The sequence below is a fragment of the Betta splendens genome, chromosome 12 (genome assembly GCF_900634795.4).
Source record: "Betta splendens chromosome 12, fBetSpl5.4, whole genome shotgun sequence".
Lineage (NCBI taxonomy): Eukaryota > Metazoa > Chordata > Actinopteri > Anabantiformes > Osphronemidae > Betta > Betta splendens.
In genome coordinates this window covers 5,031,518-5,049,346 of record NC_040892.2, presented here as the reverse complement: position 1 = coordinate 5,049,346, position 17,829 = coordinate 5,031,518, and the positions used below count along the sequence as shown (strand labels likewise).

At 43.6% G+C, this 17,829-nt stretch overlaps 3 protein-coding genes across 5 annotated transcripts in view; 2 read left to right on the top strand and 1 right to left on the bottom strand.

Moving 5' to 3' along the window:
* Positions 1 to 370: 370 nt before the first annotated feature.
* LOC114867441 (bone morphogenetic protein 10-like) lies at positions 371 to 3,263 on the top strand. Of its 2 annotated transcripts, XM_029170108.3 has the most exons (3): positions 371 to 1,168; positions 1,339 to 2,332; positions 2,486 to 3,263. In XM_029170108.3, exons 1-3 carry the CDS (start codon positions 832 to 834, stop codon positions 2,496 to 2,498), a joined length of 1,344 nt encoding a protein of 447 aa, XP_029025941.1. In that variant the 5' UTR covers positions 371 to 831; the 3' UTR covers positions 2,499 to 3,263. The 2 variants fall into 2 exon arrangements, with proteins under 2 accessions (XP_029025941.1, XP_029025940.1); XM_029170107.3 differs by having other exon boundaries at positions 1,339 to 3,263.
* Positions 3,264 to 4,136: 873 nt separating this feature from the next.
* Positions 4,137 to 9,749, top strand: smad4a (SMAD family member 4a). The gene is made up of 11 exons (XM_029168253.3): positions 4,137 to 4,300; positions 5,042 to 5,334; positions 5,424 to 5,598; positions 5,869 to 5,898; positions 5,970 to 6,173; positions 6,377 to 6,484; positions 6,939 to 6,989; positions 7,086 to 7,269; positions 7,379 to 7,547; positions 7,679 to 7,817; positions 8,038 to 9,749. Exons 2-11 carry the CDS (start codon positions 5,095 to 5,097, stop codon positions 8,247 to 8,249), a joined length of 1,512 nt encoding a protein of 503 aa, XP_029024086.1. The 5' UTR covers positions 4,137 to 4,300; positions 5,042 to 5,094; the 3' UTR covers positions 8,250 to 9,749.
* Positions 9,750 to 9,810: 61 nt separating this feature from the next.
* The window catches only part of rfx3 (regulatory factor X, 3 (influences HLA class II expression)), a 14,587-nt gene continuing 6,568 nt past the window's right edge, over positions 9,811 to 17,829 (bottom strand). For both annotated transcript variants that reach the window (XM_029168246.2, XM_029168247.2), the window contains 12 exons: positions 17,430 to 17,611; positions 17,215 to 17,334; positions 17,015 to 17,139; positions 16,800 to 16,915; positions 16,029 to 16,144; positions 15,779 to 15,933; positions 15,590 to 15,687; positions 15,360 to 15,509; positions 15,041 to 15,249; positions 14,812 to 14,965; positions 14,651 to 14,693; positions 9,811 to 14,549 (listed from right to left, as the gene is read on the bottom strand). In XM_029168246.2, the coding sequence (XP_029024079.1) occupies positions 14,269 to 14,549; positions 14,651 to 14,693; positions 14,812 to 14,965; positions 15,041 to 15,249; positions 15,360 to 15,509; positions 15,590 to 15,687; positions 15,779 to 15,933; positions 16,029 to 16,144; positions 16,800 to 16,915; positions 17,015 to 17,139; positions 17,215 to 17,334; positions 17,430 to 17,611 (1,749 nt within the window). In that variant the 3' untranslated portion in view covers positions 9,811 to 14,268. The remainder of the gene's footprint in view (positions 14,550 to 14,650; positions 14,694 to 14,811; positions 14,966 to 15,040; positions 15,250 to 15,359; positions 15,510 to 15,589; positions 15,688 to 15,778; positions 15,934 to 16,028; positions 16,145 to 16,799; positions 16,916 to 17,014; positions 17,140 to 17,214; positions 17,335 to 17,429; positions 17,612 to 17,829) is intronic.

Below are 17,829 nucleotides of genomic sequence, written 5' to 3'. Positions count from 1 at the left end.
GGGTTACATGAGGCGGAGGGCCAGAAACGTTTGGCAGCTGGGAAAGACGGCTGGCACGCAGCACAATGCCATGCACGCCTTCTGAACAGGGGCCGTTCTGTGCCAGACTGCCTGCACAGGCCACAGGACCCGGACAAGAGCTGTACAAGAGGAGCAGCAGAGGAATAGGCAGAATTAGGAGTAATTAATTCATTGGAATAAAACTTGTAGGCTTTGCCTACGAATCACACTGGGGGCAATAAGTGTTTAAATCAATGCATGTTACACTTCAATAATATGATGCAGTTTTATTTTGTCACATTATTAGTAAAACTTTTGATCATGTATTACTGCAGCAAGTACATAAACTGAGCGAACACTGGCCTCTTGTGGAAGTTACAAAACACAAATGAACTGTTGTGTGTGTTGTTCGGTCATTAATTTAGGCACACACACATTGTTTCTGGTTCATTGTTTCTTCCATATTTTGACCCCCCCCCCCCCCTAAAATAACTTATCAGGGACTCATTGCACACGCTGCAGCCATTCATGAACCAGCTCTCAGCATATCAGTGGCCTCAGGTCCTGGAGAGAGAGAGGAGGGCCGAGCAGGGCCTCAGCGACATCTCCAAACATGTCAGCACAGCACATTGGACAGCACAGCCCTGCCCTCAGAACCAAACCACAAGATCAACAAGGGCAAAGCTGTTTTCTCTAGAACCCCAACAGCAACCTGCCGTCCTGTAACAAAAGAGAGCCTTCCTTCAACAAGGTTCAACTTCGTAGGTGTCTCCTCCAAGGATCCATCACCTCTCCTCTTCTAAAGGATCTAATCGTTTTCTCCACTCAGCCATGACTTCACCCTTCACCCACCTTGGGTTCGCTCCCTTTCTGACCGTCCTGCTCCTGGCGTCGACGGGTTTGAGCTGGACCAGTCCCATCAGGGCCCCCGAGAGTCACCGCCGGGCGCCGGTCAGCAGCGACGTGCGCGACAACCCGCTCCTGGATGCGCAGGACTTCCTGAGCCAGTTTCTGTCCACGCTGAACCTCACGGAGCCGAGGCCCCAGCGCAGGTCGGCCGCCGCTCGGAAGGAGGCCCCCGAATACATGCTGGAGCTGTACAAGCGCTTCGCCAGCGACCGCACCGCCGTGCCCTCGGCAAACATTGTGCGCAGTTTCAAGAATGAAGGTACGGACTTGTTTAATTTTAAAAAGAGGGATTTATGAAATTCATATTAATACAAAAGAGCAAACGTTATATGTGAATTTCTCTTTATATTTTAACCTTGTTTTCCTTAAATATCAATTCAAAATGCAAACAAACGCACTGCAACACACTCCTTATTATTTTAATTTCAGATTCCTCCCCCTACAGTGTAACCAGAGGTGTACGGATACAACCCCTGCTGTTCAACATCTCCATACCCCACCACGAACGCGTAACGATAGCCGAGCTTCGCCTTTTCACCTTGGTCCAGAAATCCCAAAGACCCGGCGCTGGGTTCGACTGCAAGGTGACCATTTACAGAATCCACGAGGGGGTCGTTTGGACCAAAGAGGTGGGGAAAGAAGCCAGAAGGAGGGACAAAGAAGAGGTGGTGGAGATGAAGGATTTGGAGGAACTGGTGACAAAGCGTATCAATGCCAGAGATAACAGCTGGGTGTCGTTTGACCTGACACATGTGGTCACACTTTGGCGGAAATCAGGATGTGCACTTCATAGACTGGAGGTCCATATCGCGGAGGTGGAGTCAGACGAGGGGGACGCCACACAACGAGGTGTAAGTTCAGGAGAGGTTGCTATTGACACCGAGGAGAAACACAACGCGGCGATGATCGTGTTCTCCGACGATCAGAGCAGAGGTCACAAGCAGGACAAACAGGAGCTGGACCAGATGATCGGACACGAGGACGACCTTCCCGAGAGCGTGGGCCGGGCCCAGCAGGGGTTCCGGGGGCACGGCGGCCGCGACGGCGACCGCGCGAACCGGGACGAACTGGACAAACAGTCTCTGATGCAGCTGCAGTCCAACCTTATCTACGACACGCCTCCCCGAATCCGGCGCAATGTCAAGAGCGAGCCGTGCAAGAGGACGCCGCTCTTTGTGGAGTTTAAAGACATCGGGTGGGACACGTGGATCATCCAGCCTCTGGGTTACGAGGCCTACGAGTGCAACGGCGTGTGCAACCCGCCCATGACCTCGGAGGTCTCGCCTACCAAACACGCCATAGTGCAGACACTGCTGAGCGTTAAAAGTCCGGAGAGAGCATCTCGTGCCTGCTGTGTTCCCACAAAGTTGGAGCCAATCTCCCTCCTTTACCACGAGAATGGGGTGATCACGTTCAACCACAAGTACGAGGGGATGGTGGTGGCAGAATGTGGCTGTAGATAGTCTGTAATGTTTGTTAGTTATTATATTAGTGTAAAGTAAAACTATAAAGCTTTTGATGTCAAAGACTATCGTCAATTTATTACTGTATATATTTCTTGGTATTTTCTTCTTAGGGTTATGGTCTGAGGCCACACCACAGACAAAATGGTGAGAATAAAGGAAACTCTGGTGTTTCAGATGAATTCAAGAGCATGTTATTACTGTAGGAGGGAAGGTAAAGTACTGTGGCACTAAAATCACCTGCTGTACACAGACATGCTCAAATATGTGTGTGGTAGAAAACCTGCTCTTAATGCAAAGTTTCAGTGTACAGAATGTGATATAAATGAAGTAAAAGCAGTTAAAAGCGCAAAAGTGTGTGTTTCCACTTTCCATTGGCACTTAGTGTTGGATAAGACTAATGCTCATACAGCCGTAGATAAGCTAATGCTGAACTGTAGAATAGGCACCATGTCATAATGATTTGCACTATTGTTGCTGTATATGAAAGGCTGTTTATAAAACCCTCTTAAATGCATTTGTAATTGAATCCCAGGCTTTATAAGTAGCTATACACGCTGCAGCTTTATGGTAATTTGTTACCCTTTCTTTCTGTGCCCTGTAGCATCTTGGAGCTTCTGAGATGATTTTAAGACTGTGACAGTTTCCCTCTTATTTGCTTGGCAGACTCGCAGAAAATGTGTTTTCGATGGCTTTTGACCAGGAGTGGATTTTTACGGTGTCTCTTTTGCCCTTCGGGGCAAAATGTACAATTCTCTTACCTAACTTTGCTGTCAGCTGCTGTTAAAATCCTCCTTTATACCAGCCATTCACCTCCTGCTTGTGGAACGCACACCAAAATGAACGAAAAAATAAAATGCCAGCAAAACACACTCCTGGAGTCATTTCTGGCCTCTTGCACGCCATGTTTCACTGTAGGTAATCACAGCAGTCCCCACTGAACACGCTTCCATCCCATCCCTCGGGCGTCACATGCCTGGCGAGCCTCTCTCTACCCGCTTCCATGCCATGGCGATAAGAAGGTGTCAGAACCTGGAGTCTCGTAGACCGTCACTCAGGATGAGACGCCACACAAGTGGCAGCGTTTGCGAGACGCTGGTGTCAGATTCCTGGTCTCAACACTAACAACTCTATTGACAATCATGTCATGTGGTGGCTCGGTGCCCTCTGAACCCTCTCACTTCCTTTTTCTGACACGACATGCTGATGTCCTTATCAAGGCCACGGCAGCAGCACATGGAAATGGAAAAAATACATGGCACATCATCACCTTGCTTGTGCTGTTAACAGCTGGAAGCAGATAACAACGGTGGAATAACACTGTGGAACTTTCTAACTCATTTGGACCCACATTCTACATGCTGATTCATGCAGGTCAGCTTCACAGGGCACAAATATCAAATCTCCACTGAGCAAAATAATCATTCAGAGCAGATTCTTGTTTTAAACTGAAACCTATAATGTTTAAATCCAATTCATTGTGCTATGATTTAAAAATACTAACATTAACATCTGACATCACAACCGGACAGTTTGCAAAAGCATAACACCCAAACATTAAGTCAAAGCGGAAAAAGATATAAATTAGAGAATTATAATAAATGAATAAATAACATAAAACAATATATATTTATAAATATAATATGCAGGTATAGTGACAAACATCTGCTGGAAACGGAGCAGGCAGTGTCCTGGCGACTCAGCGACGAACAGTTTTGAATGGTTCTGATTTTCAACAAACAGCAGCGGAACCACTGTCACGTTTTACGCACGCATGCGCAGTTGGAGCGTGGTGGTGGGTGGAGAGGATTTTTTTTGTTTATTTTCCTGACTAACTAACCAGTTAACGCGTTGTTGTTAGCTTAGGTCATTTCTACGGTTTTAGTAAAGAGGAGGACGGCGAATTTGATACAACACCGTGCGTTGAGGTAATGGGGCGTTTTAATATTTCATTAGCTGTTTTGCACGTTAGCATGTGAGCTCCGCTGCATTTGATGCACCTTAGCATTAGCCCTTAGCAGTTGCGCTGGCAAGCTAATAAAACAATATTTAGGCGAGCTAGTTAACGGTACACAATGTATAATACTTGGGCATTGTGAGTACAGGGACCGCATCTGCTGTGCGAATTAATCGCAGCAGACCAAAAAATCACTTAATGTTTAGTTTCGTTGGTGTTAATTAGAGCGCTATCTGAACTAGCATAAGCTAGCCAACGATATTTAGCTACCGTCAAGGTTCTCGTAATCCTGATGGCTAACACATCGAGAACTACTGAATGCTAGCTTGGCTACGTTAGCTAACTTTACACTAATATACAGTAGGCGCTTTCCTACAAATAAAACATGAACAGAAACTCAAGTGAGTAAGTGATTTAAGGGGTGAGGTAATGTTGGCCAGGTTAGGTTGCATAATAAAGCATTGTGACTAGACCCCCTACTGCTGATTACTACATCTTAGCTAACGTTTGCTGTAAAAATAATCTACTTAAAACATATTTATTCTTTTATCTTCATCTTTGTTTTGTAAACCAATGATTAGTAAAATGCAGTTTGAGGTACCATAAGAATGTTTTAGCACTTTATACAATATATCGCACGTGCAGGTTCCGTGGTCTGGATGCGTTAACGTGAGCGGTGGTTAATTTTTTCTTGTCAACTCTACTTATAAAGGCATAGAGGACAGAACTGGAAGATCTCCGTAAGGTTGAAGCCCAAGGAGCAAGATGTCAATCACAAACACTCCCACAAGTAACGATGCCTGCCTGAGCATTGTGCACAGCCTGATGTGCCACCGACAAGGAGGAGAGAGCGAAAGCTTCGCTAAGAGAGCTATTGAGAGTCTTGTCAAGAAGCTGAAAGAGAAAAAAGATGAATTGGATTCGCTCATCACAGCCATCACTACAAATGGAGCGCATCCCAGCAAGTGTGTGACCATACAGCGAACCTTGGATGGCCGTCTACAGGTAGATCATCAGATTTAAAACTCCATTCTTGTAATTGTATGGTACATTGCAAGGCAAGAAACACAACCTGCTTCCTTCCTCTGCTTCAGGTTGCTGGACGTAAAGGTTTCCCCCATGTGGTGTATGCCCGACTGTGGCGATGGCCTGATCTACACAAGAATGAATTAAAACACGTGAAATATTGCCAGTATGCCTTTGACCTGAAATGTGACAACGTTTGTGTCAACCCATACCACTATGAGAGAGTTGTGTCGCCTGGCATTGGTAAGTAAAACCGTTTTGAACTAAATGTCTTTTTTTTATTTGTATCGTGTATAAATGGCAAAGTTTTTAGGGTTTTAATGACATAAATCAGACTTGGATGTTTATGTAATAAATATTTTGTTTTTATATCATTGTGGTTGTTGATAGCCCTTATTGATCATATGTTTAGAACTAGAATTTAGGTTCTTATGTTTTACTTGAATCTTACTCTCCATATTGGTCTCTGTATGTATTTACTGAGTGGTGTGTCTGTTTGTATTGTTTCTACAGATTTATCAGGATTGACTCTTTCAAATTCAGGTAAAAAGATGTTCCTTTTTTTGTTTGAGAATCAGAGGTGCCCGTCTTAATCTTCTCTAATTTCCTGCTAGGTCCACTCCTGGTAAAGGATGAGTATGACTACGATAACCAGCAATCTCACTCCAGCTCTGAAAGCCACCTGCAGACCATCCAGCATCCCCCGTCAAGGCCTGGTCCACAGGAGACGTTCAGCAGCCCTGCTCTACTTGCTCCATCGGAGGGGAGCACTTCAGCTTCAACATCTGCTTTCTCCACTATCAGTGCTGGACCTTCAAGTGAGACACTCCACTGAATCTGTTAAATTGATAGAAAATGCAATTTTGCAGTTTTTGCCAGTTGTAAAACAAGTGCTTTGAAGTTGTGAAAGCAATTCTTAAAGCAGTTAATTTATTCTTAGTGTTTAGCTTCATGGCTGCATATAGAACACAGACCCTGATGAGTATTTGGTTACACAACAGTTTTAAATTTCTATTTACAGACCCTACCCCCAACTGGAGCAGGGGCAGTAGCTTCACTCCTACGGTGCCTCAACACCAGAATGGTCATCTACAGCATCATCCACCCATGCCTCACACAGGGCATTACTGTGAGTTGTTATTTGTGTTTTTTTATGCTTGATTTGAGATTTATTTACTAGACTTATACATCCAACATTTAAAGCTTAAAGAGGATTGTTATTGGTTGGAAGATCAGATCTTGGTTTTTATGATTGCTGTTGGCGACTTTATTTGATAGAACCTTAAAACCTGTGTAGATGAAGCTGTTCTCCCATGAACTGTGACATTTTGTATGAATGTATTAATGATATGTCTACGAATGTCTGACAACTGGAAGTGAAACTAGTGTCAGTAGTCGTAAGTAGTAGAACTTAGTTGAAATGAAAACTATCTATTGATCAGCCTCCACTCCTGACCGCTTATTAAATGATTGTCTTTGTCATTACTGGACAATTTATGTTTTTTTCCATAGTTCAGAAAGATTTCAGCAATTGTTAAAATTATGAATTCCTGCCCATAATTAATACCGACATCTTCCTGCAGGGCCAGTTACTAATGAAATTGCGTTTCAGCCACCTATATCCAATCACCCTGGTGAGTATTACCCTCTGGGTGAAACGTATCAAACATTTTTGCACTTAATTTAACAAACAATAGATTCACCTGGCATCGCTTGTTTGTTCATTCCAGCTCCAGAATACTGGTGCTCTATTGCATACTTTGAGATGGATGTCCAGGTTGGGGAAACCTTTAAGGTACCATCCACATGTCCCATAGTGACTGTAGATGGTTATGTGGATCCATCAGGGGGAGATCGCTTTTGCTTGGGCCAGCTGAGCAATGTCCACAGAACAGAAAACATTGAGAGAGCCAGGTACTTCAACACAGACTAAAATCACTCTCTGAAGCAGTTATGTTTTTGATTGACAGGAATGTGCAGTTTCTGTAACCTGTATTCTTCCTCTTATTTTTTTTTATCCTAGGCTCCACATCGGTAAAGGTGTGCAGCTGGAGTGTAAAGGAGAAGGTGATGTTTGGGTGCGTTGTTTGAGTGATCATGCAGTGTTTGTGCAGAGTTATTACCTTGATCGAGAGGCTGGACGTGCCCCTGGAGATGCAGTCCATAAGATCTACCCCAGTGCTTACATCAAGGTAAAACTGCAGTATAACCTGATCCAGCTTGTAAAGTAAATCTTGTTCAGTATCAGTGAACAGGCCAGCGGTTTATGCTCTTTGTGTCTGTCTTGCCCTGAGATCTGAGCGTTTCTCCTGTCCTTTGCCAGGTGTTTGACCTGCGCCAGTGCCACAGGCAGATGCAGCAGCAGGCAGCGACAGCTCAGGCAGCAGCTGCAGCCCAGGCAGCAGCAGTGGCTGGGAACATTCCTGGTCCCGGCTCTGTGGGAGGCATTGCCCCAGCCATCAGTGAGTGTTCATACTGCTTTGCTCACCCTTCAACAAGTTTAAATCCGTGTTATTAGTGCTTTTTCAGTTTACTTAAGGCAACATTTGATTAAAAAAAACTGAATATAAATGGTCTGTAATTCTTTTTACCACCCAGAAGTGTTGGGTCATGTGTACTTACTTAGGTTCGGCAGAGAGTGCCCCATAGATGTAAAAGCTGCTGTTTGTAACTTGCCTGTAGGTTTGTCTGCTGCTGCGGGCATTGGGGTTGATGACCTGCGCAGGCTGTGCATCCTGCGGATGAGCTTCGTAAAGGGCTGGGGGCCTGACTACCCACGGCAAAGCATCAAAGAGACGCCCTGCTGGATTGAGATCCATCTACACCGGGCTCTGCAGCTTCTGGATGAGGTTCTGCACACCATGCCCATAGCTGATCCCCAACCGCTCGACTGAGTAAAAAAAAAAAAATGCAAAGAAAGGAAAGAACAGACTGTACTTTTAACAGACTACTCCACCTATTTGGCCTTGAGTGCTAAGGGAGGACCGCAACCATAGGAAGGCTGGCAGTATAGTTCATACTGCTTTCAAATCCAGGACTGTGAGCATATCCTGAGCAAGACTCTAGGTTTGTAAGTTTAATGACTTCCAAGCAACAGCTGGAGGAACCTGAGTCATGCGTGTAAACATGCTGCTGAGAGAATGTGTATAGGAAATAAAGCCAGGACTCTGCTGGTAAATTGGAACTATACAAAATATCACAAGTCATTTTAAGAGTGGAATTGATTATAAAATTTTCAACCCTGCAAATGATATGAACGAAATCCTGCTTTTAAACTAAACTAGTGATGAAACAAACTGTATGCCTTAGAATGTGATTGGAGTATACTGCCGGTCCGGTCCTCCTTGGTTGGCCCTCTGGTGCTGCCATGGCTAATGTATGTGGAGGTTTCCCCCCTCAGGCTGTCTATTGATGTTTTTTGAGTTTTATTCCCCTTTTGAATGGTTTTTAATTATGCATTTAAAAGGCCAGTTTTAGCTGACCTCTGCTTCCCTTTTAGCAACACTTCCGATGTTCTCGCAGCAGTTTGTGCTGTTATGACTGAGATGTTCTCACAATCCAAATTTGATTAAAATCATATGTCAAAGAAACGTTATTATGCCACATCTGTTTGATATTGTTTGTTGTTTTTCATTAGATGCCCACAGTGTCCATTAGCACTTTATTTGCTCTAGTTTCCTGTTTCAGTTTAATGTATAGTTTTTTTTGGTTGTATCCATATAATCTGCTAACATAAGTGAAAAGCGCTAATGACCCTGCTTCGAGCCATCAAAAAATGTGCTTCTGTGCGTTGTCTGCCCAGAATGTGTTTTCATTGTGGAACGTTCTCAACAGCAGGTGTGAAAGGTATTGAGCACGTTTGAAATCTTACCTATGTAGAATAAAATTACTGTAACAGCCACCTTCCAAACCTACACATGATCAGTACATAATACTCAGAAGATGCATTTAGGGGAGTTCCTCCAATTTGGAATTGTTAGCAACACTTGGTTTGGGTATTACTTAAATCACAGTTCATGTAATGTTTTCTAGACAATAATTATGTAAAAGAGAGGACTGAACTGTGAGACGAAGCTTAAGCCATGAAGATGCCAAATCTACACTACGATAAAGATAAAAAGGTTCAAAAGTGATGTCTATGTTGCTATTAACATAAATGGAAGTTGCCGTTTTCATTCAGTATTCTGACATTTTGGTATTTGGAGCTCTGTTTACCTACGGCTGTTGCAGTATTTTATACTCGTTTTGCTACATTTACAGGGTCAGAATTGGGGGAAGCTGTACAATTTTCCGAACATGCTCACTGTAATCATTACATCATGAATACATAACTATGAATTATATTGCTGTTTATGTATCTATATGGTTGAATAAAATGTAATGGGCTAACAGGGTTGGAGCCGTTTGGTTGAGTGCGTTGAGCCAAAAAGATGAAACCAAACAAGACAACGGGAGTTTGAACAAGAAAACGTTTATTACTGCAAAGACAAGTCACAAATCTTAAGAAAACAACACTAAGAAGCTAGCCTGAGCTGAGATCTGAAATATTCAGAAAACCAAACTACATGTGTCTTTAATAGTTTCTCTAGTCATTAATACGACACACTAAATGATGTCTTTATAAATATAAACGTCCCCCAATTGCCTTTTTATGTAAAATGCACAATTACAAACCACCCTACATGTCTTGCTTTGCCTGCCAATTTGAGGAGAAACGGTATATGAAAACTTAACGGCACATAGAGTCACATGAAATTTGTGTGTATATTATCAGATACTACACACTTAACCAAAACAAAAATCACAAAAGCACTTTTTGCCAACATATCTGATAAAATGTTCACCAAAACAAATAAAATAATTTGGACACATAAATATACCTTTTCAGTTTGATGTTGATATATACATATTCTGTCTAGTGTGAATCAAAATAAAAACCTTCCCCAAAATGCCACTGCCAAATGCTTGTGCTTGCATTAGAGCGTGCTACAGATGGCCACGACTCACTAGACTGTCAAATGGCACTTCAAAACATCCAAATACAAATCTCAAACAGGTCACAGCATTCAGAAAATATCATTGACAAAAGAAATCACAATCAGGAGAAAAAGCAAGTCATAAGATCTTTTATGTACAGTCACGCTGTGTTCATTACCCAGTTCTATACAATTAAAAAGCTGTTAGCAGATAAACCACCGCGTTGACAACTAAGAGTGTGTGTGTGTGTGTGTGTGTGTGTGAGAGACGTCACATCCAGTAAATGATAACTAGTCCAGTCTGAGGCCAGGGCTTTACGCTTCCACGGCCTTGGTGTCTCCCAATGGCAGCACCTGTACAATGAAACATCTGCTTCGATAGCCTCTATCTGTAGCCCACCAGAGACCCAATAGTCACCCAGGCCACTTGCTCTGGCCGGGGCGAAATTAAAGGCACTGGAGTCTGCTATGGGTCAGTGAAGCTGCCACGTTGTCCAGGTGAAGAGGCAGTTCTTAGCTTTCACTCCTATCACAGGTTAGGGAATAGCTTATATTGTTTTTTTTGTTTTTTTTTTGTTTTCTGGTTGGAAACAGGCTCATTTGCAAACAGCTGTTACAATAAAAAAGCATTACTTCTCAACATCAAAGAAAAATAGAGTACAATTATGCTGGCAGCATTAGCAACAGTCCAGTGTTATCCAGGCAGGCTGTGAGGTGCAGAACGAGAAACCTCTGTCTGACACCAAAGTCAAATGTACAAACCGAAGAAATGGGGAAAAACTAAAAAGACAAAAACAGTTTCTAGCAGCACATTGTGGGCGTGCGAGACCAGAAAGCACTTATGATCCTAAAGCACACACAGATTCAAATGTAAGCTGTTTTCAGGCACAAAATAATACGCGATTCCACCTAGAGTTTGTAGTTAATTCATATAACAAGGGAGTTGAGATTGATAAATTATTGAGGGAGTCAAACGTAGAAATGCCATAGGCAAGATAATATATCCAGTGAAACATCAGTTTAACCGTACACACTACCCAGGTTCACAAAACGTAGGTCACAGACAGAACCATGTATTCAGTGAGTGCTGGAGTCAGTCAAGTGAGCTTTTGGGGAAAGTTGTTTCACACAGGTATTACACAGGCACAGATCTCTTCTATAGGGGACAGAGGACCCGATCATCCAATCTGGGCTTTATGTTTAAGCATCCTTTCAATGTGTATTTTACAATTTTGTTGCTTTCTTGGCAGTTCAGGCAGTTTATTATGGCCCCAGGCCCTCAACTCCTGGATCTTTTTTTAGTTATTTTTTTAAGTTCACTGACCCCCTTAAAACTGCAGTGTGAGGTGATAGCTAAGTTTATGTGCGCTCGGTTTCTAGATCTGTCGAGCCAGACACTTCAAGCTAGTAGGATCAGGGTAAGGCTACGGTAAGAGATGGGTACCGTAGGTTTAATAAATAAAGAATGTGTCTTCAGTGTTGCCAGTGTTTACTTTTTCGATTTCGCAAAGTGTCTCAAAAATTATTTAACAAAACACGTGTGACTTTAATTACTCAGAAACCTAAATAACACGTAGTATTTGCACGTTCCCACCTTCCGTCACTACTAAGCATTTCTTCTAAACAACACTTCCACTAAAGGTAATTTTGGACTAGTGACAATCTAAGCAACTGTAAATACAGTCTCAACCTTTCAAACAACCTACGCACAAGGGTAACAAGCAAAACAAAGAGAACCTCCAGTCTTTCTGTATAGTAGGTCGGCTCTCTGCAGTGGCATAATTCATAATTCAATATCAGTACCAATCATAAAATATGAATGCAAACAGAATAAATATCAATAAATAAAAAGTTCTGCAGAGAAACTTCATGGAAAATAAGATGACAACAAGGTTTTTAGTAACAAAATGTTCCTATTAGAGGATTAATCTCAATATTCTCCACAACATAGTAGGTTATAACAGTTCAAGTATAAATGTAGTCTAATGGATCAGAAGTTAGTCCCCATGCCTTCCTCATTTCACAGTCTATGAACTAATTACAGAGGAGCTACCAGAGTAAAACAATCACATATAAACAATCAGATCAACCACATAAAAAGCAATATATGTAGTGTATCATCATTATATATACTATACATATATATATCTATATATCTCTTTGAATATCAGAAAATATCTACTTTTGGTCCATTGTACAAAGATGATATTTAAACAGGGAACAAAGGATGAAGCATTTCATGGGTTGAAAACTGAAATGAAAATGTATCAGAGGTGAGAGAAAAGCACTGCAGATTTTCTCTGTTGAGTTGAGATTTGTGCAGTACAGTGGTGTGTGTGCAATAAGGTTTGGTGACTGTGCTGCACGTGTCAAAGGGCTGGCACCACTGGTTTGAGGTAGGGTGACTGATGAAACACACACACACACACACACACACACACACACACACACACACACACACACACACACACACACACACACACACACAAACCTATGAGTTTCACGTCCTCACATGTGCACACACATACACACACCAAACCAATAACAAAGACTAATGCAACAATAGGCCTCAAGAGGGCAGAGTTAGGGCAGGAGCAAGGCTAAAGACCATGATTCACATAAGTAATAAGCTTACTAGAGCTGATCCAGAGAAAACAACAGGTGTGTCTGTGCCTGCATCCCCTCGTCTCAACACTGATGAGCCAGCCCAAATCCAGCCACAAGTCACCAGAAAGCCAAAATCTGTGGCTGGGACGAAGTGGGGCTCTCGACACCGCACAGTCAGGACTACAGGGACAGCTGCATTTAAGGATAAGGCACTATGATAAAGCCGAGGTACATTAAATCCCTGACATTCCTTCCGCTCTGCAACATGGCACTGTGGGACAGCTCTCGAGGGCCGGGTGGCTCGCTCTCGGCTTCCTCTTGTTGGTTTGTTTTTGGTCCTTCGTGAACTTAAGGAATTTATTTTTAAGACAGAAACTGCAAAAACCAGGGGAACGTGTCCAGCAAGGTGTTTTCAAGATTACAGCTCATCAAATCAAGCACACGACACAGCATCTAAGAATAAACAACAACAAGGCAGCTAGCACTGAAAAAAGGGGCTTCGTTTTCCCAATCTCCTTTCTTTATGCAGCACAGAGTAGCAGCACAGATATTTCTTTAGGGCTTTTCTTTCACTGTGACTAAAAGCTATAAGTGGTTATCATGAGTGGCTACCGGATAATTTGACCAAACAAGCACAACAGCCCTGTGATCATTTTTCAAATGCCACACATACATAAAAAGTCTTCCCTTTTTTGAGCTACATACAATACTCAAATGTATTTTGTTCAGGCAAAACGTTTATCAGCTGTAGGAATGCATGTTGACATAAATCATACAAAAATTAGAAGGATTAAATAGAGGTTAAAACAAAACACTATGTTAGCACCATGAGTTTTGGGTAATACCAATTATAAGTACAGCAAAAACTATGTACAGTAGATGAAGGTCTTGATTCAATCAATGACATTGCTCCACTGGGACTAGTGACATGGATTTGAGCTCTGAGACATCAGTAGTATGTAAGAGTTTAATCTTCCTTCAGGGTAAAGACAGAGTCTTTAAGTCAGGCCTAACCAAGAAACGTTTAACGGGTTAAATTAGTCCTTTTCCTCTAGGTCCCTTCCACCAGCTGTCGCGTTATGATAAAGCACAGAACTACAGGATGACACCACATCCAGAATCTACGCAGTCACACACGGACAGCACATCTTGTCCAGGGAATCAGCATGTCAGGACTCCTCCACTGACCAGGCTGGGGAGTGTGTCCACACAACTGCAGAGACAATGCATGAGAAAGGATGGAAACATCTAGACTTACAGAGAGAGAGAGAGATATGCAGAGAGCGAGACGGCAGCAACGGGTCGGCCGGGCCCTCGGACCCTCAGACCTTCAGACGGAGGCGTAGGTGTTGCCTGTGGCGCTGCAGTGGCGGATAGTGGGGGTACCGGCAGAGGGAGTGAGGATGTGTTCAGTGTGGTCCTGTGGGGGCTGGGGCAGCGAGTGGAGGACGCCCGGCTGCACAACCCCCACCACGGGGTGGGAGCCGTCCTCAAGCGCCCCCACCTGGATCACCTGGATCACCTCGTGCTCCGACTTTTCCCGTTTGGCAAGAGGTTCCCCGGACTCCTCAGTATCCTCTTCTAGGTCACTGTCCATCCCACTGGTTTCATCTAGAGGGAAATCAAATTATTGATAAAAAACATTTATTGGTTAGGCAGAAGCTTGAAAATCACATTTATTTATTTTTTAAAACCAAACCGTCACCACGTACCTTTATCAATGTTAACAAGGGACAGAGTGTTGAGGCTGTCAAACTGCAAACGGAAAATCAACAGTGGTTTGTTGTGTTTTCATTTTTTCCAGTTAAATAATAAACAGGTTACTTTCCAAAAAAAACTGAACCCCCAAAACAACAAGAGCTCATAGTTGTACCTCCCCCATGACACCAATGGGCGTCTCTCCGGTCGCTTGGGCCACACGATGCTCCACCAGGTAAAACATGTACTCGTCATAGAGCAGGCGAATCAGGTGGAAGGAACCGAAGCTGGCAGCGCTGCGCAAGGTCAGGTCCCTGATCACCATAGAACTGCAGGGACACAAACAGGTATTGGACTGGAAATCAACGCTGCGCAGTCACACAGGTCCTGGTTTGGCTGCGTACCTGTAAAAGGACCATTTGAGCAGGAACTGCCGCGCTGCCCGGGGGAAGCTGTGCCGGTGCTCGTAGGGCTTGAGCACCTGTGTGACTACATTGTCCAGCCAAGCGGCCCATTGTTCCAAAGAGCTTTGCTGCTGTAGTGTGGCCTTGAAGTCCTGCTCCAAGTGCTGAACTACCCCCTCCTCGCACTGGCACACCCATGATGCCTGCTCCTGTACAGAGACACGGAGAGATGGAGGTTGACAGCACGTAGACCGAAGGGAACAGTATGACAGTACACACAAGTGGAGGACTAATGTCCAGGACCGGGGTCTGTTCTGACCTGAACATTGGCAAAGTCAACACGGTTGAGATCACTCAGCATCTGGTTGATCTGCGACGTGTTCTGCAACACGGCGCGTGCCGCCTGAGCCAGGTGGTTCAGAGATGTGTATCTGCGCAACGTTTGCGCAAAGGCACTAACAGCAGCAATCTGTGAGAGGAATGAGTTTAATGTATGACAGAATAAATGCAGCTTTACTCAAAAGCTATTTCTTTAAGGTGCACTTGTACCTTGGTCTGTATCATTCTCTGTGGAATGGCATTCATGGCGTTACTGAGCCAGCCTTCCAGGCTTTTGGCAAAGTTGCGAATGGCTTGAGTCAAGGCACCTGGAACAGAGGGAGCGCAGAGACAAACTTACCAACATGACATCATCAGCCATCAACACAGCTGAACGCGAGGCGTCTGATTGTGGCTTACTGGGAATGGGTCTCAGGACATCAGGAATAAGGATCTCCACAAGGGCCTGGTACATTAGATGGTCACAGGTGCTCATCCACTTAAGTACAGCCTCATTTCTGCACAGCACCAGCAGCTGTGATCGAGGGAGCCGTACTTCAATCTCGCTAACGCTGCTGCACAGTGAATAAGTCCAACGCTCAAACAATCTGCAATCTCAGAACGTCCTTTAGCACCAACGTAAAAATGTGCTTCTCCAGTGGGACCTCACCTGTTTTCTGTTACTGTTGCACCCTCTACTGAGTCTGGGGAAGAATAACGCCAGAATGTTTGCCACAGTTTCTCAATTAAACTGAACTGGAGGTTCACAACCACATCCAGGATTGCCTGAGTCGAAACAAAAAAAAAAAAAAATAAAAAAAAAAATAAAGTTTTCACTGAAAATACTTTACTTTCAAATATTTCATCATTTGTTAAACATGACTGATTATCCAGAACAACTAAATTAATGCTAAATCTCAGCCAGTGGTGGACGGCCATCTGCCATAAGGCCCTCGGGTCTCGCCTGTGGACGACCCGATCGGTTTCTCAGGTAGTAGCAAACTTTTAAATGAAGACTTCACAGGATGAAGAGGAGGTTCTCTGCCAAAATGCCACCAGCTGGCATTTAAGAATCCATCTGACACTATAAACACATATGACCTTTCCCAAGTTTCCACAATATGAACTCAGTCAAAGTTTAAGAGTGTGTGTGTGTGTTCAAGAAATAAGTGAAATGTTAATTATACCTCTTATTATCTAATTATATTAAACTATTATTTACTTAAACACTACTAAACACACTAAAACAGAACTATTTTACTATCAAGCCTACTTAGTCAAATCAATGTTGCTTTATTCATATACTGATGAAAATGACTTCAGCACTGAACAGCTTTGATGAACTGCTGGGCTTTCTATAACCCCACAGTGAATTCCAGATGTGCCAAAGTGAGCTGTATTGAGCCTGCAGTGAAAATGAGGGGGATCTCCTTGATCTAACCTCACAATGCTCTCTGTAAAGAGACTGCAGGGCTTTCACATCCTCTGGACCGATGTTCTCTGTATTGCTCTGACCAAGTTCCAGCTCTATAAAGTCAGGGAGGGCCCGCGATGCATCTGCAAAAGTAAACATTTAAAGTAGTTATAAAAATCTAATTGTGATGAGGGACATTTGATGTATTCATAGTCATTCAGATAGAAAGACAAAGTGCTAACCTAGGAACTGTTGGTGATGCTGGCTCTGTGCAATAACTGTCTGTTCTGCGGCACAGGGATGGTGCTGACCTCCACCTGAGTAATTCTCCCCAGAGCCGCCATCGAACTTCTGCACCGGCTTGAACCTGGAATCGCACAGCTCACCTCAGTATCTAGAGAATCTCTGGTAAGTCGATAAGCATGCGTAGCTGCCTGCGTACCTCTGTTTCTGTTGAACAGGTTGCTGTCGGAGAGCCATGTACTGCATGTCCTCTTGGAGTCTATTTAACGGGGAATCTGGTTTTACACGAATACCGTAGTAATGGTATTTTGAGTTCCCTCTGCAACACAAAAACAAAAGCGAGCATTAGCCAAATACAGGAAAACCAGATTTTGAAATGAAACAGGAGAAAGCTCCATGAAACACAAATCTGACCTTGTTCCAAGGCGCCTTGTACGAAGTCCCATGAAGATGGAGCGGATGAGTTTGCCAAAAGAGGCTGCATTTACAGGATCCAGTTTCTGCTCCTGGCAGTGACGCAGATAATGATTGTAGAGGGTGGATCGCGGTAGGCTTACGCCCTCTGCTGTCTCGTAGTTGTCCAACAGCCACTGAAGCTACAAGGGAACACAAAAAAGTCACACGCTGCTCCACGCTTCGGACGATCTCACACCACCAGCCAGTGCCTTTTATGTCAGCTCTGCAAAAGCATTTCAGCCAGTAGGTTTAGAGCCGCGGTCGCAGTTTCATCCAGCAACAAAAACCGCAAGCGCCACAACAAACTCAAACGAATAAAGAGGTAAGAGAGGCAGAACAGCAAGAGACTGGGTTTAGC